The following is a 27445-nucleotide window of genomic DNA, read 5'->3' as shown; positions in this document are numbered from 1 at the left end:
AATAAGCCCAGATTATTTCACACAAAGAAAGGGTTTTAGCATTTTATAGTAATACTGTAAACAAAAGATTAGGTCAAAATATTGTACAGACAGAATGACACTGATAAATACAAGGTTTTAAAAAAGGCAAAAAAGCTTTTCCTTTGCAGCATTTTGTAAAGGAAGAGCAAGTTTGTTTACAGGGGAACAAGAGGAGATCTAGTAATAAAAGCAAAAAAACACCTTTGTTGTTTCAGGTGCTATAAACTTTGTGACTGCAGTGCTGTGTGCTGGGAGGGTTAATGAACGTGCTGCTCGTGGGCTCCCCCGCTGGGTTTGAACCCCTCTGATTTCAGCATAGCTGGAGCAAGGGCTGGCAGTTACCAAAGTGTCCCTTGGGTTTGGATCAAAGGCAGGTTTAAATAAGAGATAAATGACACCATAACTCAGTGTCGCCCTGCTTTGGAAAGCAGGTAAGATATGTTAGAGAACAGCACACAATGGAGTCCTGAGAGACTGAAAAAGACCAGCTGCTGCCTTTCAGTGATTCCAATTTAAGGAGAAGATCCTAGAAGATTCTTACTATTTAATTGCCAGGAGCATGATTTTGAAGGAGGTTCCACAAAGGTCTTTTGCAGTTCTAATCTCAGCCTGCCTGTGTTCCCATCAGAGATGCTTCTGGGAGTCAGAAGGGCAGAAAGAAAATAAAACCTCACAGTGAAGAACATTAATTTACTGAGTTGTCATCTCCCTTCTCCATTCCTTCTCCCTCAGACTCTGGAAGCCAGTTACAGCATCAGGAATCCAGCAGTGTTATGGCACTTGTGTTTGGATATCCATGCAAACACACCATAATTTAAAAAGGAACCACCCTCTGCTGCAGCTCCTGGGCAGTAACAACACACTTCCAAATGGGACACAGGCAGAGCAAAAATTAGTGATTTCCTCTCCCACCTGAAATTCAGATTCCCAAAATGTCTCATTTTTGAAATTATGGACTGACACACTTTTGTGAACTGTTAAGAACGAAGAAACCTGGAGCATATGTGGCCACTGGGGACCACCCACCCTTGGGCCAGGTAGCCTGGCAGGGGTTACTCAGTAAGTTGTCAAATTCTGAAGGAGTTGCATAAAAAACTTTGGAGCTAAAAGAAATGTTTTCACATTTGGATATGTTGAGGTACAGAGGTTATATACCATGGCAGACTCAGCTGCTCTTGCACTGGCACTCTTCTAACTTCCTTTTTTTTTGTTAATTAGAACAGAAACCTTTAGTGAAATTGGATGTGGAGTTACTGAGCAAGGCTGCTGCAAACAAGACGGTGTCTTGAAGACGACGGGAAAATTCTGTAGGAAACTTAAGAATGAATTACTAACTCAGAAACAAAGGATAATATTTAAACCACTAATGCCCTAAAAGTAACATCAAACATATATATTAATGGCATAGTGACAACTAAAAGAAATAACTATTAAGTTTCAAATTCCTTCCAAAACAGATAAAGTGACAAAGACCTTGTAGAGTTACACGTAACAAGCTCGGATGCCCACAACTACTATTGGTTTAGCAGACTAAAAACGTATTGCACAACAGTTGATATGGGAAGAGAGAATATTCGGCTTGTACCCCGTTACCAGAGCGACAAACCTCCTTCCTGCTGGTTGGCAGTGAGGGTCCCGGAGCCTTCGGAGCCTCATCCAGCGGGATCCTGGCAGGTGAGGCTCCAGGATGGACGGAGCGAGGCGGACACTGCCCTCCCATCCGTGCAGGTGGTTCCAGAGGAGTCCCACAAGCAGGACCTGAAAGCAGAACGTGGCCCCCAAGGAAACATCTACAAGAGCTCAAGACAGCGCTGGGACGTGGTATTGGCTCGACAGCTATTTGCAACATGCTATTATCCATAACTACACTGGCAACACAGGCACAAAATAAGGCAGTGGGTTAAATTAATCATAAGATTGTTAGAAAACATGCAAAAATAATACTGAGTTTAAAAAAAAAAAAAAAAAAAAGTTTCTTGCCCCTTTAAGTTTTTCCTCATAAAAATTCAAATAGTCCCACACCTAGGTGTCGAAATCCAACCTTTAAAAAAAACAAGCCTAAAAAGCCCCGAGTGACTCAGTTGTTGTTCTCTTTGGTTGTGATGGTGACGAGCTGCTTGGCAGCCTTGGCGATGTCGTAGGCGCACTGGATGACCTGCTGTGTGACCAGCTGGATGTCCGTGCTGGGGCTGCTCTCCACGGGAAGGGCCTTCCTGCACTCCGACTGCAGCCGGTAGGCACTGGAGGTCAGCAGGCGCAAGGACGTCCTCACCAGCTCCGACTTGGGCTTCTGGGGAGGGAAAGCAGAAGCTGAACTAGGCAGAACAACAAACCCTTTTCAGCAGCTGGGAGTGCTCACAAGGGCTCTTTGACGGGGGACATCTGCTGCCAGGCCCTGCCCTTCTGCACAGGCCTCCTGGCGCGGCAGGAGACGCAATTTCTGCTCTCTCGTCTCAGGGAGGTTTCAAGCCCCTGCCAGGCGGTGCACAGGGAATGCTGCTTCACTCTCCCATAGGAAGTTACTCATACACATTTTCTGGCTCCTGTTTCCTGCTCCCAGCCCATGTCCTGGCTGGCAGGAGGGGACAGTGTGTCCAGGACGATCAGTGCAGACGGGCACAAACAGCCTTAGATCTTTGCTGGCAGTTTCAGAAAGGTAGGTAAGGCTTTACAAGAACTCAGTCATGGAGTAACTGATCTAAACATGCCTGCAAGTAAGAAATCTAGGCACCAGCACTCAGATGGAAAAGGAGGCGATGAGACTGATGAAATTCCCACATAACCCCACAACTCTTCAAGCTCGATCCAAGTAGCCTCCAGTTTTGGAGGACCTCTGTACCATTCTTAAGAATTTTAAGTTCAAGAGTGCAATTAAAGGCCTGGATTTGCACTTCAGCCCTTGCCAGTTGCCATGTTAATAAATGCAGAGATGCAAGGTGTAAAACACCTCATAATTTCTCCCTTCCTTTGGCTTTTGTCTTTTATTCTGAAGGGAAATCTACACACAGGGAACGAGGCCAAAACCATTTTGATGCTGGCAGGTACTTACTTTTGGGAACAGAGCTGCCATTTCTGTTACTGCCACATGTATTCTCTCGGAGCACGGTATATAGCTGCAAAAAGATGCACTGGGTTATTCATTATGGAGAGACTCTCCTTGCTCCTCCAGTTCACTAGTCAGTGGCTATTACTCTAAAAACAACTGTGTAACTTCAGAAAAAGCAAGAGCTTAACCAACAGGGCAAAATTAGTTCTTAAATTTTCATCGTTCTTCAGAGTTGGTTTGAGGGAATAACTGTTTGCACCTGTTATACCAACTGTTGTCAGGAAAGTCTCCATTTGTATGCATTTATGGAAATGTGAATATTACAGAATCACAGACTGGTTTGGGTTGGAAGGGACCTGAAAGCCAATCCAGTCCCACACCCTGCCATGGGCAGGGACACCTTCCACTAGCCCAGGTTACTCCAAGCCCTTTCCAAGGGCCTTGGACACTTCCAGGGATGGGGCAGCCACAGCTTCTCTGGGCAACCTGTGCCAGGGCCTCCCCACCCTCACAGGGAAGAATTTCCTCTGTATATCTCACCTAAATTTCCCCTCTGTCAGTCTGAACCCATTCCCCCTTGTCCTGTCACTGCAGTTCCTGATGAACAGTCCCTCTCCAGCTCTCCTGGAGCCCCTTCAGACCCTGGAAGGTGCTCTGAGGTCTCCACACAACCCTCTCTTCTCCAGGCTGAACAGCCCCAGCTCTCCCAGCCTGTCTCCATAGGGAAGGTGCTCCAGTCCTCTTACTGACCTCATGGCCTTCTCTAGACTTGCTGCAATGGTTTATTAACTGCATATTAATGATTACTCACATTTCTCAAGTTCCCCCCCCCCCAACTGTTCAGATGCTGGAATTCATCTCCAAACTGTACAGAAAGTGGCTCAGCTCACTGTTTGGTGGATTACTGCTGTGTGCAGGACACCCACGCCCAACCAAACTGGTTCATGTCAGTCAGGCACAACATAAAGTGAGATTCTGCAGCTTGCAAATATTTAAACAAAATCTGGTGATACAGAGGTGCTTGGGGGAAAAAAAAAAAGTAATTTTTTTTGCAGTCTTGACAACCAAAAGCAGACAGAAAAAATAAAAAACATTTTGTATGTGGGACCTGAGTAAATTTATTTCCACCCCTGTGTCAGTTCATGACCAGGTGAAGCCAGGAATGCCAGCACCATGCATTTCCCCTTTCTCATTTCCCAAATGGAAAGGCCAGACTCCTACTGAGATGGGGCTGCACCCAATTTCCCATATGGAATTCCAACCTGACTTTTTGGGTGAAGTTTAACTAAAGGTAAAACATCACATGAAGGCAAATTCAGAACACCAAGATGCCTTCCTGGATTAATTAATACACAGTAAACAAACAACACACAATTCTCACACAGCAGTTTACACACACATGCATCCCCAAACTACCAACTGCTTTCACCACGTATGAGTTTGAGGCTAAATATTCCATAATTCTGGTGACTCTTCAGCATTTGTAGGTTATGGTAGGTCAGTGCCCTTTCAAGCAAAAAGAGCCCCAAAACCCACTCCCCAGTCGTTATTTATTCAGTCATCTTGCAACACCAAAGGTGCAAAAATCAGTCACTTGCAAATGCACTGAGAGAGAAGCAACACACTGGGGTCATTTTGGCAATGCAGGAAAATTGCTGTAAAAGGAGTATTTCCATGTGTCTCAAATGTGTCTCAAATCACATGATTTGATTTAAAAGTGGAGAGAGGTCTTCCAAGTGTACCATAGCTCCCATTCTGCTGTTAATGATTAATCTGCTCCCTGACCAGCCACACTGACCAGCACCCCACCTCATAAAAGGGAAATTTGATGATTAAACCTCTTGCTGACAAGGCAGAGAAAGCCCTCAGAGTAACCTGAATGAAAGACCCAGGTTAATGATGTGTTTTATTGTTATGTTCTCTAGGTCAGCTGCAGTGTCCTGGAGAAATGGCTTTAGTTTATCACCTAAACACTCACTGTGAGCTCGTGAAATACTCTGACGTGTGTTGGGTTTACACACATTGCAGTGAGGCATCACGAAGATATTCAAGTAGTGACAGCTTGGAAAAAGAATCCATCATTACCAGTAACTTGTGTTCATCTCCTCCTCTAATCCTGACCATTTGTCAGCTGGGGTTTGAACCTGAGAAATTCTTTTAAAGAGCATCTCACTTAAACATTAGTTTTATGTGAGGCACTTATAAACAGTATTTTGGTCAGGTTGGAAGATCCTATATAAACACATATTTTTTCACTGATTTGAGATACAAATGATCTCATCTGGCCCCCAGCTGTACAAACACTCAGCTGTCAGGTGTGAATGTTCCACACTGGGGATGTGAAACTCCTGCTGCTTTTGCAATGGTGCACAGAAGCAACAACCACATGTTGTGCTGTTAGTTCATAAAATCACAGAATGGTTTGGGTTGGAAAGGAACATAAAACCTCAAAGATTTCTTCCTAAAGGAAGAAATTGTTCCCTGTGAGGGTAGTGAGGCCCTGGCACAGGTTTCCCAGAGAAGCTGTGGCTCCCATCCCTGGAAGTGTCCAAGGCCAGGTTGGATGGGGCTTGGAGCAACCTGGGATAGTGGAAGGTGTCCTTGCCCATGGCAGGGGCTGGAATGGGATGGTCTCTAAGATCCCTCCCAAATCCAACCATTCTGTGATTTTATGGTTCTGTGATCATCCAATTCCAACCAAGTTGTTGTAATTTAATTTATCTCAAAGGACAATAAATGGAACAGAGAGAGGAGAATCCTTTACACCAGAGCCATCTCCAGTTCAGGCTGTGATTATGTTCCCCACCAAATCAACACTGGGAGCTGTCACTGCAGGTGCTGTCCCAGGTCTGCAGGTCCCTGATCACCCAGAGCACTTCATGCATCGCCCTCCATGACCCCCGTGCAGACGGAGCGGGAGGGAAAGAGGCAGCAGAGAGAAAGAGAAAGGACACTGTGCCTGGGAGGCAGGGACAGAGGCCAGAGTACCAGGAGGCAGGGCTGGGCTGCTGCATGGTCAGAGGCTGCAGGGGAGCTCTTTCAGCCCAGGGGAGCCGCGTGCCGGAGCAGCCGAGGCTGTGTCTGAGCTGGAGTGTGCCTGCACGCTCCAAGGGTCTGCTCGGAGCATGGGAAAAGGGGTGGGAAGAGAGCGAGGAAAGAAAGGAAGAAGTTGTTTCATTAATAGATGATATTCTTGCATAATTTTTTTACTCTCCAATTACCTACACAGCACATGATTTCTCCCTACAGCATTCCCACCGCCAGCTTGGAGGATGTATTATTACATCCCCAGTATCTCATTTTGGTAAGGAAGCACTCCCCTGTGTTAAGGATGCCAGGGAATAGGAAAACAAAGAACAGCAGTTTCACAGTTCAGTGTTTTGCAAGATGACACTCATCTAAGTAGAGGCAAACACCCCACTCCATACATGGTACAAGAAAACAAAAATGAACTTAACAAGTTGTTTAAACATCTGATCAGTTTAACAGTGAAAGCCAGGTGTGTTCTATTGTTTCTTTCAATGATTTTTTTTTAAATTCAAATACTGTAAACGCTGATATACAAAAAAACTAAACTCATTTAAAGCTTCTCTTACTGTTGCTTCTCTGTGAGAAACAAGTAACAAGGGATTGCAGTGGAAAAGGTTCTGGCCAAGCACACTGAGCTCAGCACAAGCACGTTAGAACTCACCATTCAGCGTGAGGGGGAGAGGCCGCCCTGGCCCTTCTAAAAATAGAAAAGCACAAGGAAGAAAAAACACAGAACCAAAGTGGCCCCATTGTTGTGCACTTCTCTGAGCGAGGCAGGAAGTGAGGGCTCAACCCAAACTGCTGCTGCTCCTCACAGGCACAGAGGGCAGAGGGCATAGGGGCCGGAGCAGAGTGGGGACCCGCCCGCCTGCAGGGTCTGACTTCCTGGAGACCAAAGTGTTCCAGCTCTAAAATGCACTAACACCTGGGAATATGTAATTCTTATTTACAGCCTTCTAGACGAGCTGTGCGGGAGCACCACCTGATGATCAGCAAGGGCAGTATCACTTTTACTCATGCACAGCTACGCTGGATATTAATTATTCAGGTGGATCCAAAGTTCCCTGAGGGAGCAGAAGCTGCTGCACCCTGACATCCTGAGTCAGTGTCCTGCTTACTCATCTGTATCTAAACTCAGTAGTTCACAATACTTTTTATTGGTACATTATCTGTACTAACACCTCAGAAGAAAGGCAATTTCTCCCTCCTTTGCAATTTTCTCCTAAAATAAGCCTTGGTCTACGTATCAAATTTGTGTGGGGTGTCCTTACCTACAGACACGGAGGTATGAAGATCCAAGAGGAACTTGCAGCAAATTCTCCATAACACATTTGATTTTTATCTAATCCAACACTTATTTTGCAGCAGGACTGCACAAGTTAAGGGTAGCTGCCAGGGCAGGGCAGGGCAGGACAGAACAGGCAGAACTGCATCCAGAACACACTCGCAATGAGGCTGGTCACTCGTTCCCACTCACCCTGTGGTGCAGGGACTAGGACACCAGGAAACACCAGACCTACGCATTTTATAGGTGTAAAATGGAGGGGCTGTACTTTTCACCTTCCTGTGTACTACAGGTGAAAACACCAGAAGAATTTTCCTTGTTTCTCACCAACTGCAGAGTTTTTCCAGCACTCACCCCTTACCTGTCATGCTTGTTCTCCTGTGCCGCTCGCAGCAGCTCCTGAATGTTCTTGGTGATCTGCTCAGTTTTCCGAATCACATCTTCTGTACTGGGCAAACTGGAGCTGGGGGCTGGGTCTGTGTCCTCAGGGATGGATCCCTCCCCCTGCCAGACGACGCTCCGCTGTCGGCCCTTCCTGCCAGACCTGCAGAGGAACAGAGGCAGAGGTCAGCCTGGGGACACATCTGGCTGGGGGCACACGTGGAGCCAGGTGACAGCCCAGTGTCACAGCACCTACCCTGGCTCCTCCAGCTCCACAGGGGTGGTGGGGTTGTCATAGTCACTCTCAGACACGCTGCTCTGCTTCTCCAGCTTCGAGGCCTGCAAGGAACACAGACTGATTTCAGCCTGTGCAGGGAAGAGCAGCCCTGGGCTATGCCAGTGCCGTTTCCGTGTACATGGGCTTGCTCTCAGCACAACAGCTCCTGCACCAGCTGCTTCCCCAGAGCCTGCTGTGCCCCTCACCCCATGCCAGGCTCCTGCTGCAGCTTGTACCCGAGGCCCTGGGCACTGCCAGCACAGAATGGCCCCACCAGCCCGAGCGCCAGGAACCCAGCAGGGCAGGACAGACAGACACAGCTCCTTCCCCTGCCAGTGAAACTGCCCTGAGTGCACACAGGGAGAATCCCATCAGGAGGAGAGGCCAAATGGAGAGGGTAGGACCATGAAACAGGAGCCTGAACAGTGAGCAGGAGCCCACTGGAGAGGGGGAGAACCCCAGGGAGAAAGAGGCCAGACCAAGAGTAGGAGGCCCACAGCAGAGCAGAGGCCAGAGCCCACGTGGGAGGCCAAACACAGAGTGGAAACCAAACCCAGCGTGGGAGGCTGAAACAAGAACTGAGGCCCCACACAGGGCATGAGGCTGAACCAAATGAGGGAGGCCATGACAAAACAGAGGCCAAATCAAGCACTGGGGTCTGACATCAGAGCAGAGGCTGGCCCTGGGAAGCCCACTGCGAAATGGAAGACCAAAATGAGGGTTGAAGACATGGTAATGGGAAAGCCAAAATAAAGACAGGAGACAGATGGTGGCTGGAGGCCAAACTGTGGGTGGAAAACCAAGAGGTACAGAATGGAAGAGACTTGGAGCCCATTACAGTTTGGAGGCTGACACAAGAACAGTTAAGCCCCATTGCAGACCAAAGCCCAAAACGGTATGGGGAGCCAAAACGTGAGGAATTGAGGCCACTGAAGGCTTGATACTGATGCAAGGCTGGGAGGCCAAACAAGTGAGAGATGTGGCCCAGAGCAGAGCACAGGATGCAACAAGGGTGGGACGCTCAACGATCAGGAGTAGTTGGACATGGGAGAATGGTATCAAAAGGAGGGCAGGGCAAATTTCAAAGTAGAAGCTGAAATGAGGGCAGGGGGGAGGAAGGGAAGCTGAGACTGAACACTGGACAGAGCACTGTGGGCCCATTGCAAAGTGGGAGACTGATCCCAGAGAGAAGGTGGAATGAAGAATGGGATACCAAAATGAGCCTGGAGGCCAAATCCGCAGCCAGGCCCCAGGATCACCACACATCCACCTACTGTAGTCTTTTAAAAACTGCACAGCCCACCAGAAGTGCCCACTGCAGCTTGTCCATTTGCAAACAAGTCACACCAGACATGTCACTCTGCACAGAGATCAGCAGCTCAGGGTCCTCTACAGACCCTGCTGAACAACCAGTCTTGGGGCTCTACAGAAACCCTGAAGTCATGAGGAGGGAATCTCAAGTGTTGGACTGCAAGGGACACCTCCAACCTGTATCCCTGATCCACACACTTAGGAATCTGCTTACGAAATAATACTTCTACCTCAAGAACAGAGCAAAAATGTGAACAAGAACTGGTTTTCATTGGCTCAGATCCAGTAGGTTTGTTAAGCACTCATTCAACGCTAAACCCAGCAGTTCTCACTGAAGTACCTGGAGTATGAACCCTTTAAAGTTACTCTGCACAGAAAAAACCAGCATTTTTTGAACACTCGCTAGAACAGCTGGGAAAGATCAACTGTAAAAGTGACACATGTTTTGAAGATAAGAAACTATAGTATGTAGGGTCTGACCTTTCCCCTCTCCCAGATGTAGAGACAACAATACCAATAGTGCAGAGCTCTATTATACATGGTCAGAAAAACAAACCACAATGAAGAATAGGATAATGTGGGAATCACTAATACAGAATCAGCATAGAATAAAAAAACCACAACCCCTCTGTAAGTTTCTAGTACCACACAGCACTGCTATCGGCTGGAGACAAACCCAGATTTCCTTTTGACCAAGCAGGATATTCCCTTGAAATTTTTATCATCCCTCCCTACTTGCAAATCTAATGTTTTCTGCAATGATATGTCCAAACACTGTACAATCAAAATAAAATGGGGACAAGAAGAAAATAAAAAGGAGGTTCTGTGTCCTGGCAGGGAGAGGTCAGAGTATGGCCATTCAACATCTAAACCCCCAAACTTGTTATCCATAAGACAAACAGTCAATCAGGCCCCTCTGGATTGGTGCAAAGTGCAGCCCCCAAGGAAAGCAGCTTTGAAGCTGGGCCTCATGCAGTGCTTTTAGTCAGCAGGGAGAGTCGTACATCGGCTTAGAAATACCAGCGAGTGCCTGGAAAAATCACTGTCCAAGCAGCAACCAACTTGTCTTCTGGCTGCTGTGCAGCTGAACAAGTGATCTGAGAATGGTGCGTGGTGTTAAACGCCAGAGATTGTGAAGTTAGAGAGAGGCAAGTGCCCACAGTGTGTGGCAGAAGGAATGAAGGGATGAGTTCTGCTCCATGCAGAAGGCCAGGCAGCGGGAGAGGGGGAAGAGAGAGGCATCTGGCTCTGGGGAGATGTCACCTCCTCCAGGGAAAAGGTGGGCAGGTACTTAACCCTTCGTGTGCTCTCATCCCTTGACCAGGAAAGCGTGGAGGGGAAGGAAGGTAGAGATGAAGAGGAGGTCACAAACGCACTCCTCCCGATCTAAAAATGGGAAAGAGAAAAACACTCGGGAAAAACCACAAACAAAACACAAATAAACTCTTAACTGAAATAAAGGAATTCTTAAAACCATGGAGATGACAAAGCAAGAATGATTTTGAGAGTTCGGCTCAGCCTGAGTGGACTTAATTCTTTCAAAATCCAATCGATTTCACCCTAATATTGACATTCCAGAGGTGCCAATTTCCACGGAGAACAAAATATATTCACCACAATGCCAAATTAACTAACTCCACATAACAAATCAATGTTCAAACCAAGTGACCAAAGGACCTATACGGGGCACTGTCATGTTTTGCAAACACTATCACACATAAATGAATTTTGACATTTCTTGCTGCCAGAACTGCCTTTGCATCAACAGGCCAATATAATTCAAAATGATCCAGATGTCAATAGTTTAAATTAATTTAACTGGAGGTGGGGAAAAACCCAGCAGACAAATTTCTGCACTGATTCCCTGGTGAATTCAATTGTCCTTTTGGAATGTGCATGGAACATTTGCCCTCCCTCATTTCATAACTTCAAAATATATTTTAAAAGTCTTAATCAAATAACTGGAAGGAAACACAAGACAGCGCTACCAAGAGGGAAAGATACTGTAACAAATCCACAAATTTTAAATATGTGTCTAAAAAATACTGTCCAGTGGTCCTGCCCATGGGGAAATCTAAAAAGATACAACAAAAAATTAACTGTATTAGTTAATTAAATGCACTCATTAATTAAATGCACCAGTGTGTGTTGGGTCACTTATGCAAAGTGTGAAAACCTCAGCACAAAATTCCTTTAGTAACAGGGAGCTCCCTCTCCACTATTTGCACATCACATAGGAAAACACTAAACCAGAAGAATCTGAATGACAGATCTAAACCATCTCCAGCCTCCAGTTCCAAACTCAGAATAAGAAACTGGTGGTCTGGGGAAAATTCAGCTTCAATTTTATTTTTTCAAGGTGGTTCTGCAGTACCACAGATTGGCACCTGCCTGTGTATCTGAAGAAATCCATGAATTTTACCTGCTTTCTTGGAATACTATTTTCCCCCCTTTCTGGTTTTCAAACAGTCACATATTGATATTTGGCATATATACTGTGGTCAAAAAAAACAACCAGCTGAGCAGAAGCCAAAAGCTCCAGTTTACATGTTCCAGAATTGCTATAGCTTCTACTTGTCAAACCATCAGGGTCCTGCAGACATGTTAATACAGCAAACATCAACAATTCTCACAGTTCTTATTCCCTCTTGTTTTTTAACCCTCTGAGGCAGAGCTGAGCAGCGTCGGTGATCGAGCAGAGGTGAAAGAGCCAGGAAAGCTGAACATGAGAAGAAATGCAGAAGCAGCAGCAGTTTTACTCACGTGTGGAGGGAAGGGCTGCAGCCTTGGGCTGTTTTCCTCTGGGTAGGTGACCTCCCCCATGGGCAGGTAGGGCTTCTGCCCCGAGCCAGTCTCGTACATGGACATGGGCCTGCTGCCCCGGGCCGACGGGCGCCGCTTTAAGGAGGAATTGGTGGTGGGGTCTGGGTACTCAGAACCACTTTGGACCTGATAGATATTGGTTGTGGCCTGTCTTCTGAGGTTGGTATTTTCACTCTGTAGCGTTTGAAGCTGAAAGAAATGTTTAGCAGTGTTTGTTTCCTAACAGCAAGTGCCAAGAGCAAACTGCCCATGCAACACACGCTTGTCAGCTTTACTACCAAATCCAGTTCCTGGTAGCTGGGAGGTTATTTCTGTTTCAAAATCTACTTGACTTGCTTGGTATAAGCACAGAAACATCTGTGTTCCAGATGTGGAAATATTTAGGTGCTGATTTCCAGCACTGCAAGCTAAGTTAGATCTTAACATTGGGTGCTGTAGTTCAAAACACACGATCCATTCCTTCCAGTCTGCTGTACTGGCACAGGAATTATGGGATATTATGAGGTTGTGAGGGGAAGGACTGATAACACAACAGTTTTCCAAGCAAAGTGACCCATTTCAGCAGCCAGTACAAGAACTTAGTAGACTTTAACATAAGGCCCATGAAATGTGACAATGCCAGAACTGCAGCACAGACACTAGAGGCAGCACAAAGGAACTCGAGCTTGCTCTGCAAAGCAAGGAGAAAATTTAGCTTATGAAAATTAAGCATCAGCTACTGCTTTCTAAGAAGCCAAGAAGAAAGCCTTTTAAAGCATTTATTACTTGACTGATAGTAAAAATGCACCAATTCTGGTTTATTTGGTGGAGTTACTTGGAGTAAGTTTGCTATATTAACACATCAGAAAGATTCAGTAAAGAAAACTGCAGCACAGCAACGATCTTCCCTCTGCTACACCACACAAATAAAGCCTCATTAATTCATAGGCTCTGAAGGCATTTTTTACCCTAAATACACTATATCTGCTTAAAGATATTCAATATAAGTGGAAAGTTAATTCAGTTGATGGAAGAGAAATGTTCAACCAGTACAAGCTGTTAAAAGACCAAGGAAACACCGCGAGATCCCCCAGTATTCACCATTCCAGCAGATCTGAACACAACAGAAGAGAATGTTGCCCTTAACAAACAAGGATATTCCAACCTGGTGAATTAGCCTGGCCTCAGGTACAAAGAGCTGAACAGTCCCACCACCCTCCAAAGCATCAACCTCTGCACAGAACAGCAGGTTCACCTGCACACGCACAGCCTGAACAACTTTCTCTGTGTGTCACTCTTGCAGGATTTTAAGTCTTCGAAAAACAGGATTTTTAACACTAATTAAAGGGATTAATCTGAGGAAGCAGGCAGTCCTTTCTAGCTACCATGTCAGGCAGGAGATTGAACTCAGTACAGACAAAAATTCTCCTTAACCCCACAAAAACCTCTATTTGCAAAGCACACAACACATTGTTGATTTGTTTAAGTAAGGAATTAGAGGTCTGGCTTCCAAACTGAGATTTTTGAGCTTTTAATTGAGGATTTTAGCAAAAATGCTCAGTTTTCTATTTGTATCAGACCATCTACGCATAGTAACTCATACTGTAAATGAGACACCTCTACTTCATCTTTGTCCAAACAAACCCACAGTGTAGGTTTAAGGCTGGAATTGAGTTTACCACTATATCCTGTAAGTGCTATTTCCCACAGATTCAAACACAGGCAAACAAATAAATCTTGGCCTCCTGGTATACAAGAACTTCATACTGTGTTGACACATTGCAGACTATTTTGTACTGCCAAACTAGGTTGGATTTTAATTTCTCTTCATTCCAGCTAGGCTTAGTAACAGGAAAAAAATCCCAACATATTTACTGGGAAAGTTGGAAGCGCATTACATAGATGGTACTTACTTTCTCACTGTTTAAAGACAATAAATACCTACAAGACTTGCAAAAAAAGTGACTTGTTTTGTGACTTGGAAAACTCATGTCAAAGTTTTGACATAAGTCAAATCATCATCATGATTTGTTGGGTCAGATCAGCATCAGCTCCACAAAAACAACATTCAAAGCATGTGTTGCACAAAAATATTTATAGTGCTGTATCTGACCCCAGAGTAGCTCTTTAAAATGAGTTTTCTCACTATCCCAATATTGGGTTATTGCATCCTCAGTTCCAGCAGTTTTATTCTAATAACTTCAGACACCCCAAGAGCTGAGGGGTTACAGTGTTGTGCCTGTTACCTTTTTCTGCATGATCCTCAGCTCATCGCTCAGGTTGATGTTCACTTTCATTAACTGCTGAATCTTCACCTCAGAAGCCACCAAAGCATTTTTAACTTGCATATATTCCTGGGCTGTCACTGGTCCATCTGACAAGTCTGAATCCAGGCTCTAGGAAGAGGAACAGAAAAATACTTAAACCATTGAGAAAGAAGGAGACAAAACAATGACATTTCTACAGCTTTTCATGTATTTACTTCAAAAGAATCACAGTTCAATCTAAGTTAAATGAATAAGATCCATTAATTAGCATCATTTTAGTCCACTATAAAAGAAATCTGCTGTCAATCAACTCTTAGCTCCTCTAAAAACATTTGTCTCAGCATTTCAGAGAAAAAACACTCTTTTCATAAGGATTTTTTTAAGTATGCAATAAAGAACTGGAAAGTCATAAAAGACAGATTGCTAAATATCCAGTGTGCATATCACCAGGGAAAAATAAAGCAGAATTAATAGGTCTATTGTCCCTTTTTCACCGTTCTGCATTATTTTCAGGAATGGTTTAAACAACTTGTTCAGGTTGGTCTGCTGTAAATATTTCTTCAGTAGGAAGCAGTAACTTCATGAAATACAATGGAACCACCGATTGAGGGTGTTTTGGTACATGCAATTATTTCATCTCTGCAATTTGGTCTCTGTCTTATCTCCAGACATACACATTACTTTCCTAGAGAAGCATTTTTTTCTACAATAAAAATTCTTCAAGTCACAACACTTAATCTTATTAGCAAATTCACAGACTGAGGCATGATTATGAAATTAATTTGAAAATTAATTTAAAAATCCATTTTCTAATCATTTATGCAAGTTAAATCCCTTCACAAGGGGAAGGATTGACTGCAGATTCCCTTTATGAATAACATTTAGGGTGTGTATCACTATTTCAAGCCTACCTTCTGTCTGTTTGACTTAGCTGCATTTGTTTCCAGATCAGTGTCCTCATCTGAAGCAACACTGTCATAATCAGGCTGGTCGTTATCCTGACTCTCACTGCTGTGCTGATTGCTGATTGATTTGAGTATCAGTTCCACATTTTCTGCAGATCAACACATTAAAAAAACACACAAGGGAGTTTGGAGAAGAAATGGAAGTGCACGTTTAAAAAAAATTAATTTAGATCCACCTAAGAGGTATGAACTACCATTGTCCAAAACTAGTTTGATGGTTTTGCCTTTTCATTTCCTCTAAGTGTTTAGGCAAATAAAGTAAGTGGTGAGAATCATGCTTTAACAGTTTAATAAAATTCACACATATTAAAAAAACCCAACAGACTATACTGGACAAATGGATGTCAGCATTCAAATGAAAAACATAGGGAAAAACTAAAAGTTAGAAAAGATTTTTTTGTGTTTTCTCTCCAGAGGGAGAATTAGTGCTCCAATGTTATTTCATACCATCATGGCTAGAATTGTAGCTCTGTCTTGTTGTTAATGTGAGTATTTGTAATCTTTGCTATCTGTCATGCTCAAGAAATACAGAAAATAAACATTTTTATGAGGTGAATTAGCAATAAGATCTAAATTACAGCCAAGTCCTGCATGTAGGGAGCAGCCAGAAATTCCAACATCTAAATCCCTGCCATTATCCCAGCTGCCAGCCAAAACAAGTATCACTCTTGCACTGTTCAGGAGTATTCCAGAAAATATTATCAAATCGTTACAAAAATCACAACCATCACAAAAGAGTGTTCCTAAATTGCACATATCCCCCATGATTTGTGTTACAAATACCAACTTTAACAGACTAATCTTCTGTATTTGGGCATTATTTTGGTGGTCTGTTGTCAGTAGTCTGATAACCACGAGGTAGTTTCTATTTATAAAAACAATTTCTCTCTCTCTCTCTCCATTGACACAGCACTGCTGAAAGGGTTCTGGGAGTGACTGAACTACTGAGGAACTGCCTTCAGAGGAGCTGACAACTCACCTTTGGAACCAGTGAGAGGATTCCCTTGTTGTCTTCGTTTGGCATCACTTAAAATATCTATGACCAGTGTAGCAAACTCATGGGCATTAAATCGAGCCAGTTTCTGTCTTCCCTAAATTTCAGAATAATGCAGGGAAAATAAAAGTACATCCTGTATTAGATGAACAGCAGAGTTCCCAGAAAAACTAAGACTATACACTTAGAGTGAGTTGACTATTCAATTACCTTTATTGCAAAAAGTGTGATTTAAAAGCAAAATGTAAATTACTTTCACCTCTTTCCAAGTACATGTAACTCTCCTATAGTAATGAAATATAGTAAAGCAATATTCCTTAGGCCTACTAAATTACCTGGCCTATTAGGTTATTTTTACAGTATTAAGAAGATTTCATACCTGATTCCTTGTTGAGGAATATTCAGGATTTACGGGAAGAAAAGGGACCACTGTGGTCTCTGTCACAAGTGTGCTGTGATTCTGAGTTGCAAGCCAAACTGCTCCAGAGGGAAAAAAACAAAAACAGGGAATAAGCTTCCTGTATTATTTGACAGCATTTCTTGTCAAAGAATAAAAGACTCCAATTTCAAACACAAACACAATCAATTCAGAGGAAGGCTTTTTCCCCAGAGAGTTCCCTACTCTGTGAAAAACACGGGATTTTTCGAATTAACATCCCCTTCACACAATGCAAGACAAAGAAACTCCCATCAGCAGTAATTACTGAATACAGAAGCATTTCAGCAGAACATGTGGCTGGATTAGCATCCTTTTTGTAATGTAACAATTCAGATTTATTTTATTTCATTCCAGAAAGCCTCACGCACCTGCATCTGTTTCCCTCCTGTCAACTTCATCATACACATCCATGGCAAGTTCTTCAAATAAGTGGTTGCTTAGCTAAGGGTGGAAGAGAATAATTACAGCTTGAAAATAAATTAAACCCAGTAAGATCTGTGCAACAGAGAAAATGTAAGAGCACAACTCTGCTCTCTTTTCTTCAGCCTATATAATTCATAGAAATGCTCCTTTCTCAGCCTGCCCAGTGAGGTAAATCCATGGAGCAGACTTGGATCATCACCCAGTTTCTGGGTACAGAGACAACAATTGTGTTCTACACTTTTTACTGGTTAATGGATTTTTCTCTCCTATCTGACCACAAAAAGATCCCATGTGTTTGGGTGAAGCAGAGCCACCGTGGGAATGAAGTACCAAACACCACTGTAGATTTGGGCTTAACTGAACAGTGAAGGTCCACAAAATATTTGTGTTTCCAACTGTTCCTGCAGCGGGTGCTTCATGAGATCCTTGCGCTAAGAAGCCTGAAAGATGAAGTGAGAAGTTTGCCATGTCTAGAAAAGGAGTTTTACTTACAGACTGAAGCTTCTTCTTGGCTGCTTTTGCCAGTTCTGATACATCCAGACTGCTATGAAAACAAGATGTGATCATTAAATCTACAGCATGTCATGGCTTAAACACAAATTCTACGTTCCAGTAACTCAGTGATTAAAATGTCACTTTTATTTGAGACCCCTTAACATTTTAGTATTTTTAGTATCACTTGTAACACACTCATGTTATAATACAGTATCACAATTAGCATATTTATAAGCTTTCAAACACAAAAATCTTAAATTTAAAACAAAAGAATCACAAAAACCCTTTGGAATATGAATACACACAAGTTTTTACCCATATAATTTTAATTTTATTAAAGCTCTTCATAGAAATTTTGCAAGCAGTAGGTTGGACAGTAGTTTACTTACAGCCGTCTTATTTCCAATTGCACAGCAAGAAAAGAGAAACAGGGACTTGTAATTAATACTTGATATGTTTGGTACAAATATTATTTCATTGATTCACAGCCAAAACTTAAGAACACTCAAATGATCAAAAGTATAAATATTTCCAGAGGAAAACACAGCTTTCTTGTAAGTACTACTTTCAAAAATCAGGAAACGACCTCAATTGTTCCTTAAATTATTACACAATCTGTTTCTTAGGAATTCCCCTGTGTGTTCCTTTAATAGAATTGTCTCACCTTCCCCCTGCATTTTAACAAATACAGCAAACTTCTATAATTTTCTGATTTTGTTTGTTTGACAGTATTCTTTCTAGGAAAAAAAAAGCTTACAAGATTAATAAAGGCACACATAAAAAGTTGGAATGGCAACAAGCTTAAAAGGTGTTTCAGAAAGATAATGAAATTTAATCATTAGGGTTTTTTTATTTTGATGTTTTCAGACATTCCATGGAATCAGCAACTTACCTGTCTGCCATCTGAGGTATAACAAAGTGCTGCCCATTTTTGTGCTCTAGAGTTGAAAATAAATTGCACTTTAATAGGCTGCTACTGGTCTATCATTTTCAAGAATATAAGCAAAAGGCAAACACAGAATAATTTATCTTACATGCAATTACCCAATTTCCAATTACAGAGAGTTAGCAAGTCTTAAAAGCAGGCTCCTACAACAATTTCCTGGTGTTATCAAAGATTCCATTTAAGGCTTATTATCTGTATTAAAATTCTATTAAAAAAGAATATTAAGTTCTAAACTAGGTAACTTTATGGCACCTAATGGCTAAAAACTTGTAAGTGTGCTTGTGTTCAAAAGGAACCCATTTAATTAACACTCCCTTGCCTTTGCATTTCAATTGCAAGAAACTACTTGGAAGAGTTTCTACAGTTTATACGTAGAACATGCATTTGTGACAAAAGAGAAAGGAGTTTAATTTTAAATCTAGGTATCTTTAAAACCTTACAGTTTTAACTGAAATTTAAATGCATCATCACTAATCTTGCATCTTATACTTTCTTTGGTATAATTTATAGAGAATATAAATATTAGAATATCTGAATATAAAAAGTGCATTAACACTGACACAAACATCATACACCACAGGCTGAACTATCCTATAACTAAACAGACAGATCTCAGAGTGCAGTTTCTTGTGCTTACCTGGTTTTCTGCCACAGAGATAAAAAGCCAACCTGTCTGTGAGCTCGTACTGGATCTCCACCAGCCGCTCTGCCAGCTCGTGGTGCCCCCCTTGTCTGGGTCACAGAAACACAGAATTAAAAATGGTCAGAGAATTTGATTTAGAACAACCCAGCACAGACCCACAACCTGGTTCCACCTCATGTGCTCTGACCCATCTGTGCAGTTCAGTCCTTTCCCACAGCAGTTCCCGAGTTAATCCACACCCCTGGAGCCTACTCAGCTGGCTGAGCTTGCAGAAACTCTTCTCCTCAGATCGCTTTTCTGAGAGCTGCTAGACTGGCACAGCACAGCCCGTGTCACTGAGATCACAACTGTCTCAAGCACCCAGAACATGGGCTATGAAATGATGAAAATGCCTGTTTATTTTCTTTATGCCTCCACTCTTTCTAGAAAAAGTATAATTAGCATTTAACATTCAGATTATTTTCAGGACAGAAATGTATCTAAGCAGGTTCCTCATGTGATTTATGAATGTCAGGTAATACATGTCAGAGCTTCTACCTTGCATAGTCAACTGGAGTTTTTCCATTGGAATCTTGCGTGCCAGGATCAGCACCGTAAACCGTCAACAGTTCTGCCTGCAAAGTCTGTCCCGCCTTAGCAGCAACGTGGAGAGGGGTGTTCCCTTTCTCCTACAAGGGATGAGGAAAGTATCTGCTTAATCAACAGGCCTGAGTAGAAGATTGAGCTATAATTGATTGTTTATCAAAACAATGAAAAAAAGTGTTCCTACGGGATGAAAGAAGTTGGCTTGAGCTCCTAAGGAGAGCAGTCGCAAACAGGTCTCCAGGTTCCCTGTCCTCACACTGGAATGGAGTTGCTGGAAAAGAAGCAGAATTATATTTAATACAGCAGCAACAACTGTGAATCACCATTTGCTATTCAGCAATCCTTAAAAAAACGGTGTGCAAGAGTTCTTCTCCAATTAACCTAAATTATTGCCTCTCAGTCATCACCTCCAGTATCCATACATATTACCAAAAAAAAAAAAAAAAAAAGTGGCTTCAAGGTGAAGTTAAGCTCTATTTATTTATGCAATAGTGCAGAAAAACTGCAGTAGTTGAATCAAAAGCAGCTAACTGAAGTGAGTCAGGTTTGCTGTGCTGTCCCTGCAGGTGCCCCCTCACCTTGCTGAGGTCTTTGGCAGTGACACTGTCGTCCTCCCGGCACGGCAGGCGATGGACAAACGCTAACATCTGATACTTAGCTCTAATGAACTCGGCTTTGTTGGGACTGCAAACAGAAACCCAGGCAACAGAAGGGAAAGGAAAGAAATATTAGTGCTTTCATAGTAATACAGCTGCTCCAGAAAAAAGGAAAATCCACAAGTGAAGATGGAATCAGATCTTTGCCAGTGGCAAAGTCAGACGTGGAAAAATACTTTCACTGAAAAACAACCCAGTGCAGATTGTCTGACTATGCAGAGCAAACTTCTGTTAAAAATATCAAAGTATCTGCAGACAGACCATGGCATGTGGTGTGTATTTCTTAAAAGAAATTATGCCCACTACAGATCTATACTTGCTATATGTAGTTATTTACATTTTAAAATGAAGCACTGTAATCAGTGACAGAAATCTCCCAATTTTTGCTTAATTCATCAGCCAAACTCGGTTTAGTTGGCAGCATTCAGATAACTGAAGCACATGGCATGAGAATTAAGAGTCTTTTCATTCAAAGACTATTCACTATTTAAAGTGAGAGGTCAGGAAACAATAGTTCAGGGAATTCAAGCAATGAATTTTTGCAATAAATTTTAAAAAATTAATCCTTGGAAAGTAAAGAAAAAATAATAATGGGTAAGCAAATAACTAGTTTAGTCTTGTTCTCCTCCAACAACATAACACACACAGTTTCCCACGGACTCCTTGCTGCTCTGTCACTGCCGAATAAAATAATTACAGCTCTATAAAATAATAATTCTGCCATTTCCCACTTACTGCACTTTGTCCTGCGGGCTGGCCTTGCGCCGTCCACTCATGACAGAGGCAGGGTCCAGCAAAGAGTGCTCCCAGATGGAATTAGCACCATTGTTGTACAGCGTTTCCACCATCTGAAACCCAGGATACACACACAGGCATTGACATTGTGCTGCTGGCTGCACTAATCAAATATCTGTAATTATTTCCAAGCAGACATCAAGCCAACAGATTCCCATGTTGTGTGCCAGCATCCAGAACCTACTGGGATATCAGAACTGGGCACATGCTGAGGAGGTTATGATGCGGAATGTAGTAAGAAGCCCCTTAAAATTCCCTGCTCTTCCCAACAGCAGCTCTACTGAAAACCTTGCCATATATTGAAAATTTAGGCTGATGCAGATCTGTTGCAGAAGTGTGAAAGAAAAGCTGAGGTGACCTTCCAAAGCAAAGGCATCAAATTAAAAAGGCAGAGACAATTCTGATTTCAGTGGTCTGGTATTAGTGGTCCATCACAGGAAACAAGAGAAACAAAAGGAGACTAACTTAGAAAATGAAAGATTAAGAGGACCAGCCCCTCTCAAACAACAGCTTAGTGATGTAAAAAAAAATCAATATATCCAAAGGATATATTAAGGATATTTTAACAAAGGAAAACAGTTTTCCTTCCTACCTGCAGCAGCGTTGGAGGCCACGGCGTGTGTTTGAGGTGCCTCACTTGGGAGATGTGGCGGCCCAGGCTCCGGTGGACACTGCAGCACTCGTCACAGATCAGAATTCCCCTGTTTATGGATGCCCAGCAAGGATCTGGAAAAGAACCCATTAATTACAACACAGGAGGCAACACGACCTTATATTTCAAACACAGACTCTAAAAAGAGGAGCTCTGCCTTCTTCTCTGCTTGGCCACTGTGTGAGCCTGTAAATGCTACAGCCGGGGGCTCTGGGTGCTGGGAAAATGGGAAACACCAGCCCTTGAACTCCTGGGGCACGTGGGAGTCCCAGGACAGCGAGGAGATATGTTGTGGAAACTTGGGAAAACCCCCACTGCTTCCAGTTCTTCCTATGAAAATAGTTTCCTTTCCAAGTATAACAGGACACTGAATTTATCACCGCCTTGAAGTGCTTTACTTGGTATTTCACAGAGTCCAACATTCCTAACAACAGCACCTACCTATTCTTTGGAAAAACTCTAGTTGGTTTATTTTGGGGAAAAAACCACCACAAACCTGTCACAAAAATCTTTATTTTTTTTTAAAATCACCCAGTCCATACACACAAAGTGGGAACAGCAGTCAGGCTTCTTCCCCTACTACTCACTCTTCACTTCTATATTATTACAATGTTCCTTCAACTTCCACTTTAAATAATAAAAACACTCGAGAGTGTCATAATCAAAGAAAAAAAGGTACATATGTGTCAAGTCAAAGGCTCAGTAAAATCCCAAACTGTCAAGCAAAATAACTTCATCTCTCGTTAGATCCAAACTGAATCATCTCACAAGCAACGCAGAAAGACAACTGAGGGGAGGTGAAGTAGTAAATAATACATATGAGCAATTACGGAGCTTCAAACATCAGAAGGCATAAAATCGAGCAGGAATGGTACATCAGGCTGAAACAATAAATGCCCAACAGGACACCAAAGGGGTCCCTCGGCTGCTCGGAGCTCAGTGTCCAGAAGAAACTCCAATTTCTGCCCGTGACACGTGAAACTCAACGTGCCAGAACTCTGCAGGAGCAGGCAACTGAGCAGCCAGAGCTCCTGACCTAGCACATCGCAGAAGAACAAAAAAGGAAATCAAGGAATTCTCTTTTAATTTCTTAATTTCAAATGCAGAGATGAGTCTGAGGCCAAATAAGCGAGTACAGCGTGAGCCTGGTATCTGATGAGAGGGCTTCTGAGTGCTGTCAGAACACATCTGAGCAATGGTGCATCAGGGAAAAGGCTTCTCTGACCCATGCAACAAACTGGCTGAATCCTTGAACATGAGATCTGATCATAGCTGTGGTTTCTGAGCAGAGCTGATGTTGCCTGTGCTGAAGGCAGTGCAGGCAAACCTGTTTGGACCCCAGGCCACGAGGGACGGGAGCGCCTATTCACCCACGATAACCATCACAGCCCAGAGTCCAATTAAAGATGATGTTTGAAGGAAAACCCTAACTTAATTTCAAAACAAAATTAATAACAAGCATACAACCTCCTTGTTAAATCATTCCATTATTTCAACAGCTTTCACTTCCAAGAAGGAAAAAAAACAGCAATGAAGTGAGAGGTATCTGTTGTAACCTAAAGACACAAACTGAGGCAGCCTTCCAGATTAATGAGCCTGGTCCCTTCTTGTTAGAGCCCAGCTCATCACACATAGATCAGATCCTTCGGGATCCTTTCCTTTCCTGTTCCTGTCACTGCTCCCAGGCTGCTCCTGAGCATCACTCACTGCACAACCAACAATCAGCACTGGGAGTTTTCTTTACATCCAACCCAGTACCCAACTCAGCTGGCCCCAAACAACAGCAACTCACCCCAATAAATTCAGCCACTGTTTATTTGGTCATTTCATAGCAGAAAAATACACTGCTGAAGAATAAAAGCCAAGGCCTTGCTTGTGATTTCAGCTTGTACATTGTACCTACGGGAAATCACATCGCTAAAAGGGTTTGTGTTTAGGTAGAGTCTGTGAAAAACAGGCACTGCTGGAAATGCAGAAGGTGGGATGCAAATAAATGCAATAAAAGGAAAACAAAAGGAAAGACAACAGATGGATTCAGCAAGGAAGCTGAGCAGCTGAGCACACTGGGCCAAGAGAAGGCTCTTTGCTCCTGCAAAGGCTCCAGGAGCCCAAAGGACACAGAGCAGAATGGATTCGGTACCTTGTCTAGTGGAGAACATTGATCAAAAAGAGGGAAGTAAAGCACTGCAACCCTGTTTCCTGCATCTGTGGCCCCTCACTTCAATCCATACCCGGCTTAGCACCATTTACTCGTTCCAACGAACAGATGGGGATGGGAAAGGGAGAAGGAATGAGGTATTAGGCAGGCTGAAGAAGCAGGAAGTGCTCTTAGTTTACGGGAAAATGGATATTTCAGGTTTAAATTTAATGGCATGAAGCATCTGTGCTGGAAATTATTTGAGTCATTTTTAAGAGAGATACAGTTATGGACTTGATCAGAATATGCTTAAGCCAGTACCAAAACACACAGAATCCCAGAATCATTTAGGTTGGAAAAGTTGTCCCAAACCATCAAGTCCACACTGTGACTGATCCCCACCTTGTCACCCAGCCCAGAGCACCGAGTGCCACGTCCAGTTGTTCCTTGGACACCTCTGGGGATGGGGACTCCACCACTTCCCCAGGCAGCTCCTTCCAATGCCTGACAACCCTTTCCATGAAGAAATTCCTCCTCATCTCCAACCTGAACCTCCGCTAGCACAGCTTGAGGCCATTTCCTCTCATCCTGTCCCTTGTTCCCTGAGAGCAGAGCCCAACAACCCCTGGCCCCACCCTCCTGTCAGGGAATTCCAGAGAGCCAGAAGGTCCCCCCTGAGCCTTCTTTTCTCCAGGCTGAGCCCCACCAGCTCCCTCAGTCATTCTTGGTGTTCCAGACCCTTCCCCAGCTCTGTTCCCTTCCAGCCCCTCAATGCCTCTCCTGCCGCGAGGGGCCAGAACCAGACACAGCAGTCGCAGTGCCTCAGCAGAAGGACGATCCCTGCCCTGGTCCTGCTGCCCACACTGGGTTTGAGACAGAAGACATGAGGGGAGAGGCTGCAGAGCCGGGGCCGAGCACTTTCAGGAACCTGCAGGGTGATTCAAAACAGGAAGCGCGAGATGAAGACAAGCCCAGCCGCGGATCTGAGAGTGAACTCCTGCCTGGGATAGGAAGTGCACCAGAAGGGCTCCGGCAAGATCAGCTCATGTAAAAGAAACCCCTCCACATTCTGCCACAGAAACAAAGGGAGTATTGAGGAAGTCCCAGGGGAAGCACTAATTAATGCAGGTGTCAGGCACACCCGAGCTGGTGCAGCTCCCAGGGCTCCTGACACAGCCCACACGCAGCCCCCCAGCATCCCCCGACAAACCCCTCTGCTTAAGGGAAAGGAAGGGTTTCATTTATTTTATTTAAGAAAGGATTAAATTAAGGTTTCTTTACATCCATGGATCAGCCAGCCGATTTGCACTAAATAAATAAATACCAGACAATGCTGTCATGTCACGACATGACACAATAAAGGGATGGGTTTCAGGATTGTCCCAACACTGATTCTGATCCCCTGATGAGCTTAAGGAACACAAACAGACCCACAGCTTTATCTGAGTCAGAACACCCTGATGTTTAAAAGCATAGATAGGCTCCCTTGTGTGACAGGGACAAGTGCCTGCGTGAGAGATGCCAGATCTATTTACTGCAGAAACAGAACTTTCATCTGTGAAGATACAAACAGAGTCACAGAATCCCAGATTGGTTTGGGTTGGAAGGGACCTGAAAGCTCATCCAGTCCCACTACGTGACATAGGCAGGGACACTTTCCACCAGACCAGGTTGCTCCAAGCTCCGTCCAACCTGGCCTTGAACACTGCCAGGAAACGGGCAGCCACAGCTTCTCTGGGCAACCTGTGCCAGGGCCTTCCCACCCTCACAGGGGAGAATTTCTTCTCTAAGAAGACTGGGATTTTTACTATTCTATATTTTTAAACATAAGTCCCATTTAATACAAGTTGTTCTTCCCTTTCCCACATCCTATCTTCTGGCCATTCAAACATTATCTACTTTACAGTGTTTTAATTCATTTCAGTACATACATAATTAATTAATTATATTGGAAAAACCAGCACAGAACACAAACAGCAGAAACTACAGAGAAGACAACCTGATTAAAAAAAAAATAAATTAACCAGGCCAGTTTTAGATGTAAGAGCAGCAGAACTACAGATGGTCAGGAGATGGAACTGCCTTTCTGAAGACAAGATCCGTCTCCATAAGCTCCAAACCAATCTGCAGTGAGAGACGTGTCAACACACGGCAGACGCTGCTCTGAGCCTGCTCGACCCGCGTCTGTCAGAGCCCTCAGCACCACTTCCCTTGGCAGTCCGGGACACCAACACCCAGCCCCGGCCATGGGACAGGGCTCAGCTTAACCCCCCCCGACCCTGGAACACGGGAAGGGCGGAATGGCCCCAACCCCTGCCCCGCTCCCACCTCCCCAGGACAGCCCCGTCCCTCCCAGGGACACACTCCCAACCTGTCAGCCGTACCTGGGAGGGGTATTTCTGCCAGCCCTCATCCCTGCCGAGCTGGGGAGCCCCAGGTCTCCCCCTGCTCAGCCGGATACCCACAGGACCTTCCCGGGGCTCTGCCCCCTCAGCCCCCCGGGAGGTGCCGGCGGCACCCGGGCGCTCCAACACGGAATTTATCCCACCCCTGGAGTGACCGGGGCCGGGCTGGACGGCGCTGGGAGCGCCCCGCTCTGAGGGGAAGGTGTCCCCGCCCGTGGCAGAGGGTGGGACGGGGGTGAGCTCGGGGGTCCCTTCCCACCCAACCCACCGCGGCCCCCTCACGGGGGCGATGACACCCCCGGCCCCGGGAGGGGCGGTGCCGGGGGGAGCGGCGCGGTGCTCACCCTGCGCGCTGCAGTCGGCGCACACCTCGCTGCTCCTCAGGCGCTTCGCCATCGCGGCCCCGCCGGCAGCGGCAGCGGCAGCGGGGCCGGTAACGGGCCCCGCCAGCCCCGCGCCGGCACCGCGCATGCGCACCGCCTCACCCGGCGCCGCGCCGCCGGCGCTCGGCGCCCCGCGCCGCCATCTTTACTCCTGGCACTCCCCGCAGTATCAGCCCCTCGCAGGGACCTGCCTCGGGCGGAGCGCTGCCTCAGCGCGGCAGCGCCGAGCGCTCCCGCCGCGCCCTCCCGGCTGGAGGGCGAGAGAGACGGCGCTTCGGGAGCCTGGCGGAAGAGGCCGCTCTCCGGCAAGCCCTGCCCTCAGCCGCAAGACCTGCCCTTACCCGCCATGGCGGGCGGGTGGGCCAAACCAACGACGGGAGGAGGGGGGATGGCAGCTAGCGCAGAGCGCCGCGTCCGCCCCAACGCCGCGGTACCCCCGCCCCCCCCTCCCGCGCGGGGAGCCGTGGGACAGCTGCGGGCGGGACGTTCCATCCGCCCGCCCGCGGA

General features: G+C 44.8%; 1 protein-coding gene across 5 annotated transcripts; it reads right to left on the bottom strand.

Annotated features, from left to right (window-relative positions):
• Positions 1 to 28: 28 nt before the first annotated feature.
• GIT2 (GIT ArfGAP 2) lies at positions 29 to 27053 on the bottom strand. 5 transcript variants are annotated; one of them, XM_050318367.1, is made up of 21 exons: positions 26900 to 27053; positions 21954 to 22087; positions 21302 to 21414; positions 20489 to 20594; positions 20095 to 20181; positions 19863 to 19993; positions 19320 to 19414; positions 18629 to 18674; positions 17734 to 17785; positions 17187 to 17259; positions 16759 to 16856; positions 16365 to 16476; positions 15332 to 15474; positions 14400 to 14549; positions 12115 to 12363; positions 10648 to 10737; positions 8020 to 8102; positions 7744 to 7926; positions 3071 to 3134; positions 2063 to 2311; positions 29 to 1779 (listed from the first exon to the last, which is right to left on the bottom strand). In XM_050318367.1, the coding sequence occupies exons 1-20, from the start codon at positions 27024 to 27026 to the stop codon at positions 2099 to 2101; spliced, it is 2349 nt and encodes a 782-aa protein (XP_050174324.1). In that variant the 5' UTR covers positions 27027 to 27053; the 3' UTR covers positions 29 to 1779; positions 2063 to 2098. The 5 variants fall into 5 exon arrangements, with proteins under 5 accessions (XP_050174324.1, XP_050174323.1, XP_050174325.1 ...); XM_050318366.1 differs by having other exon boundaries at positions 29 to 2311; XM_050318368.1 differs by having other exon boundaries at positions 29 to 2311; positions 17734 to 17782.
• Positions 27054 to 27445: the final 392 nt, after the last annotated feature.

The sequence above is a fragment of the Myiozetetes cayanensis genome, unplaced genomic scaffold, assembly GCF_022539395.1.
Source record: "Myiozetetes cayanensis isolate MyiCay16 unplaced genomic scaffold, myiCay2020 scf21, whole genome shotgun sequence".
NCBI lineage: Eukaryota > Metazoa > Chordata > Aves > Passeriformes > Tyrannidae > Myiozetetes > Myiozetetes cayanensis.
The sequence above is the reverse complement of the archived record's forward strand: the minus strand, read 5'-3'. Positions and strand labels throughout refer to the sequence as shown.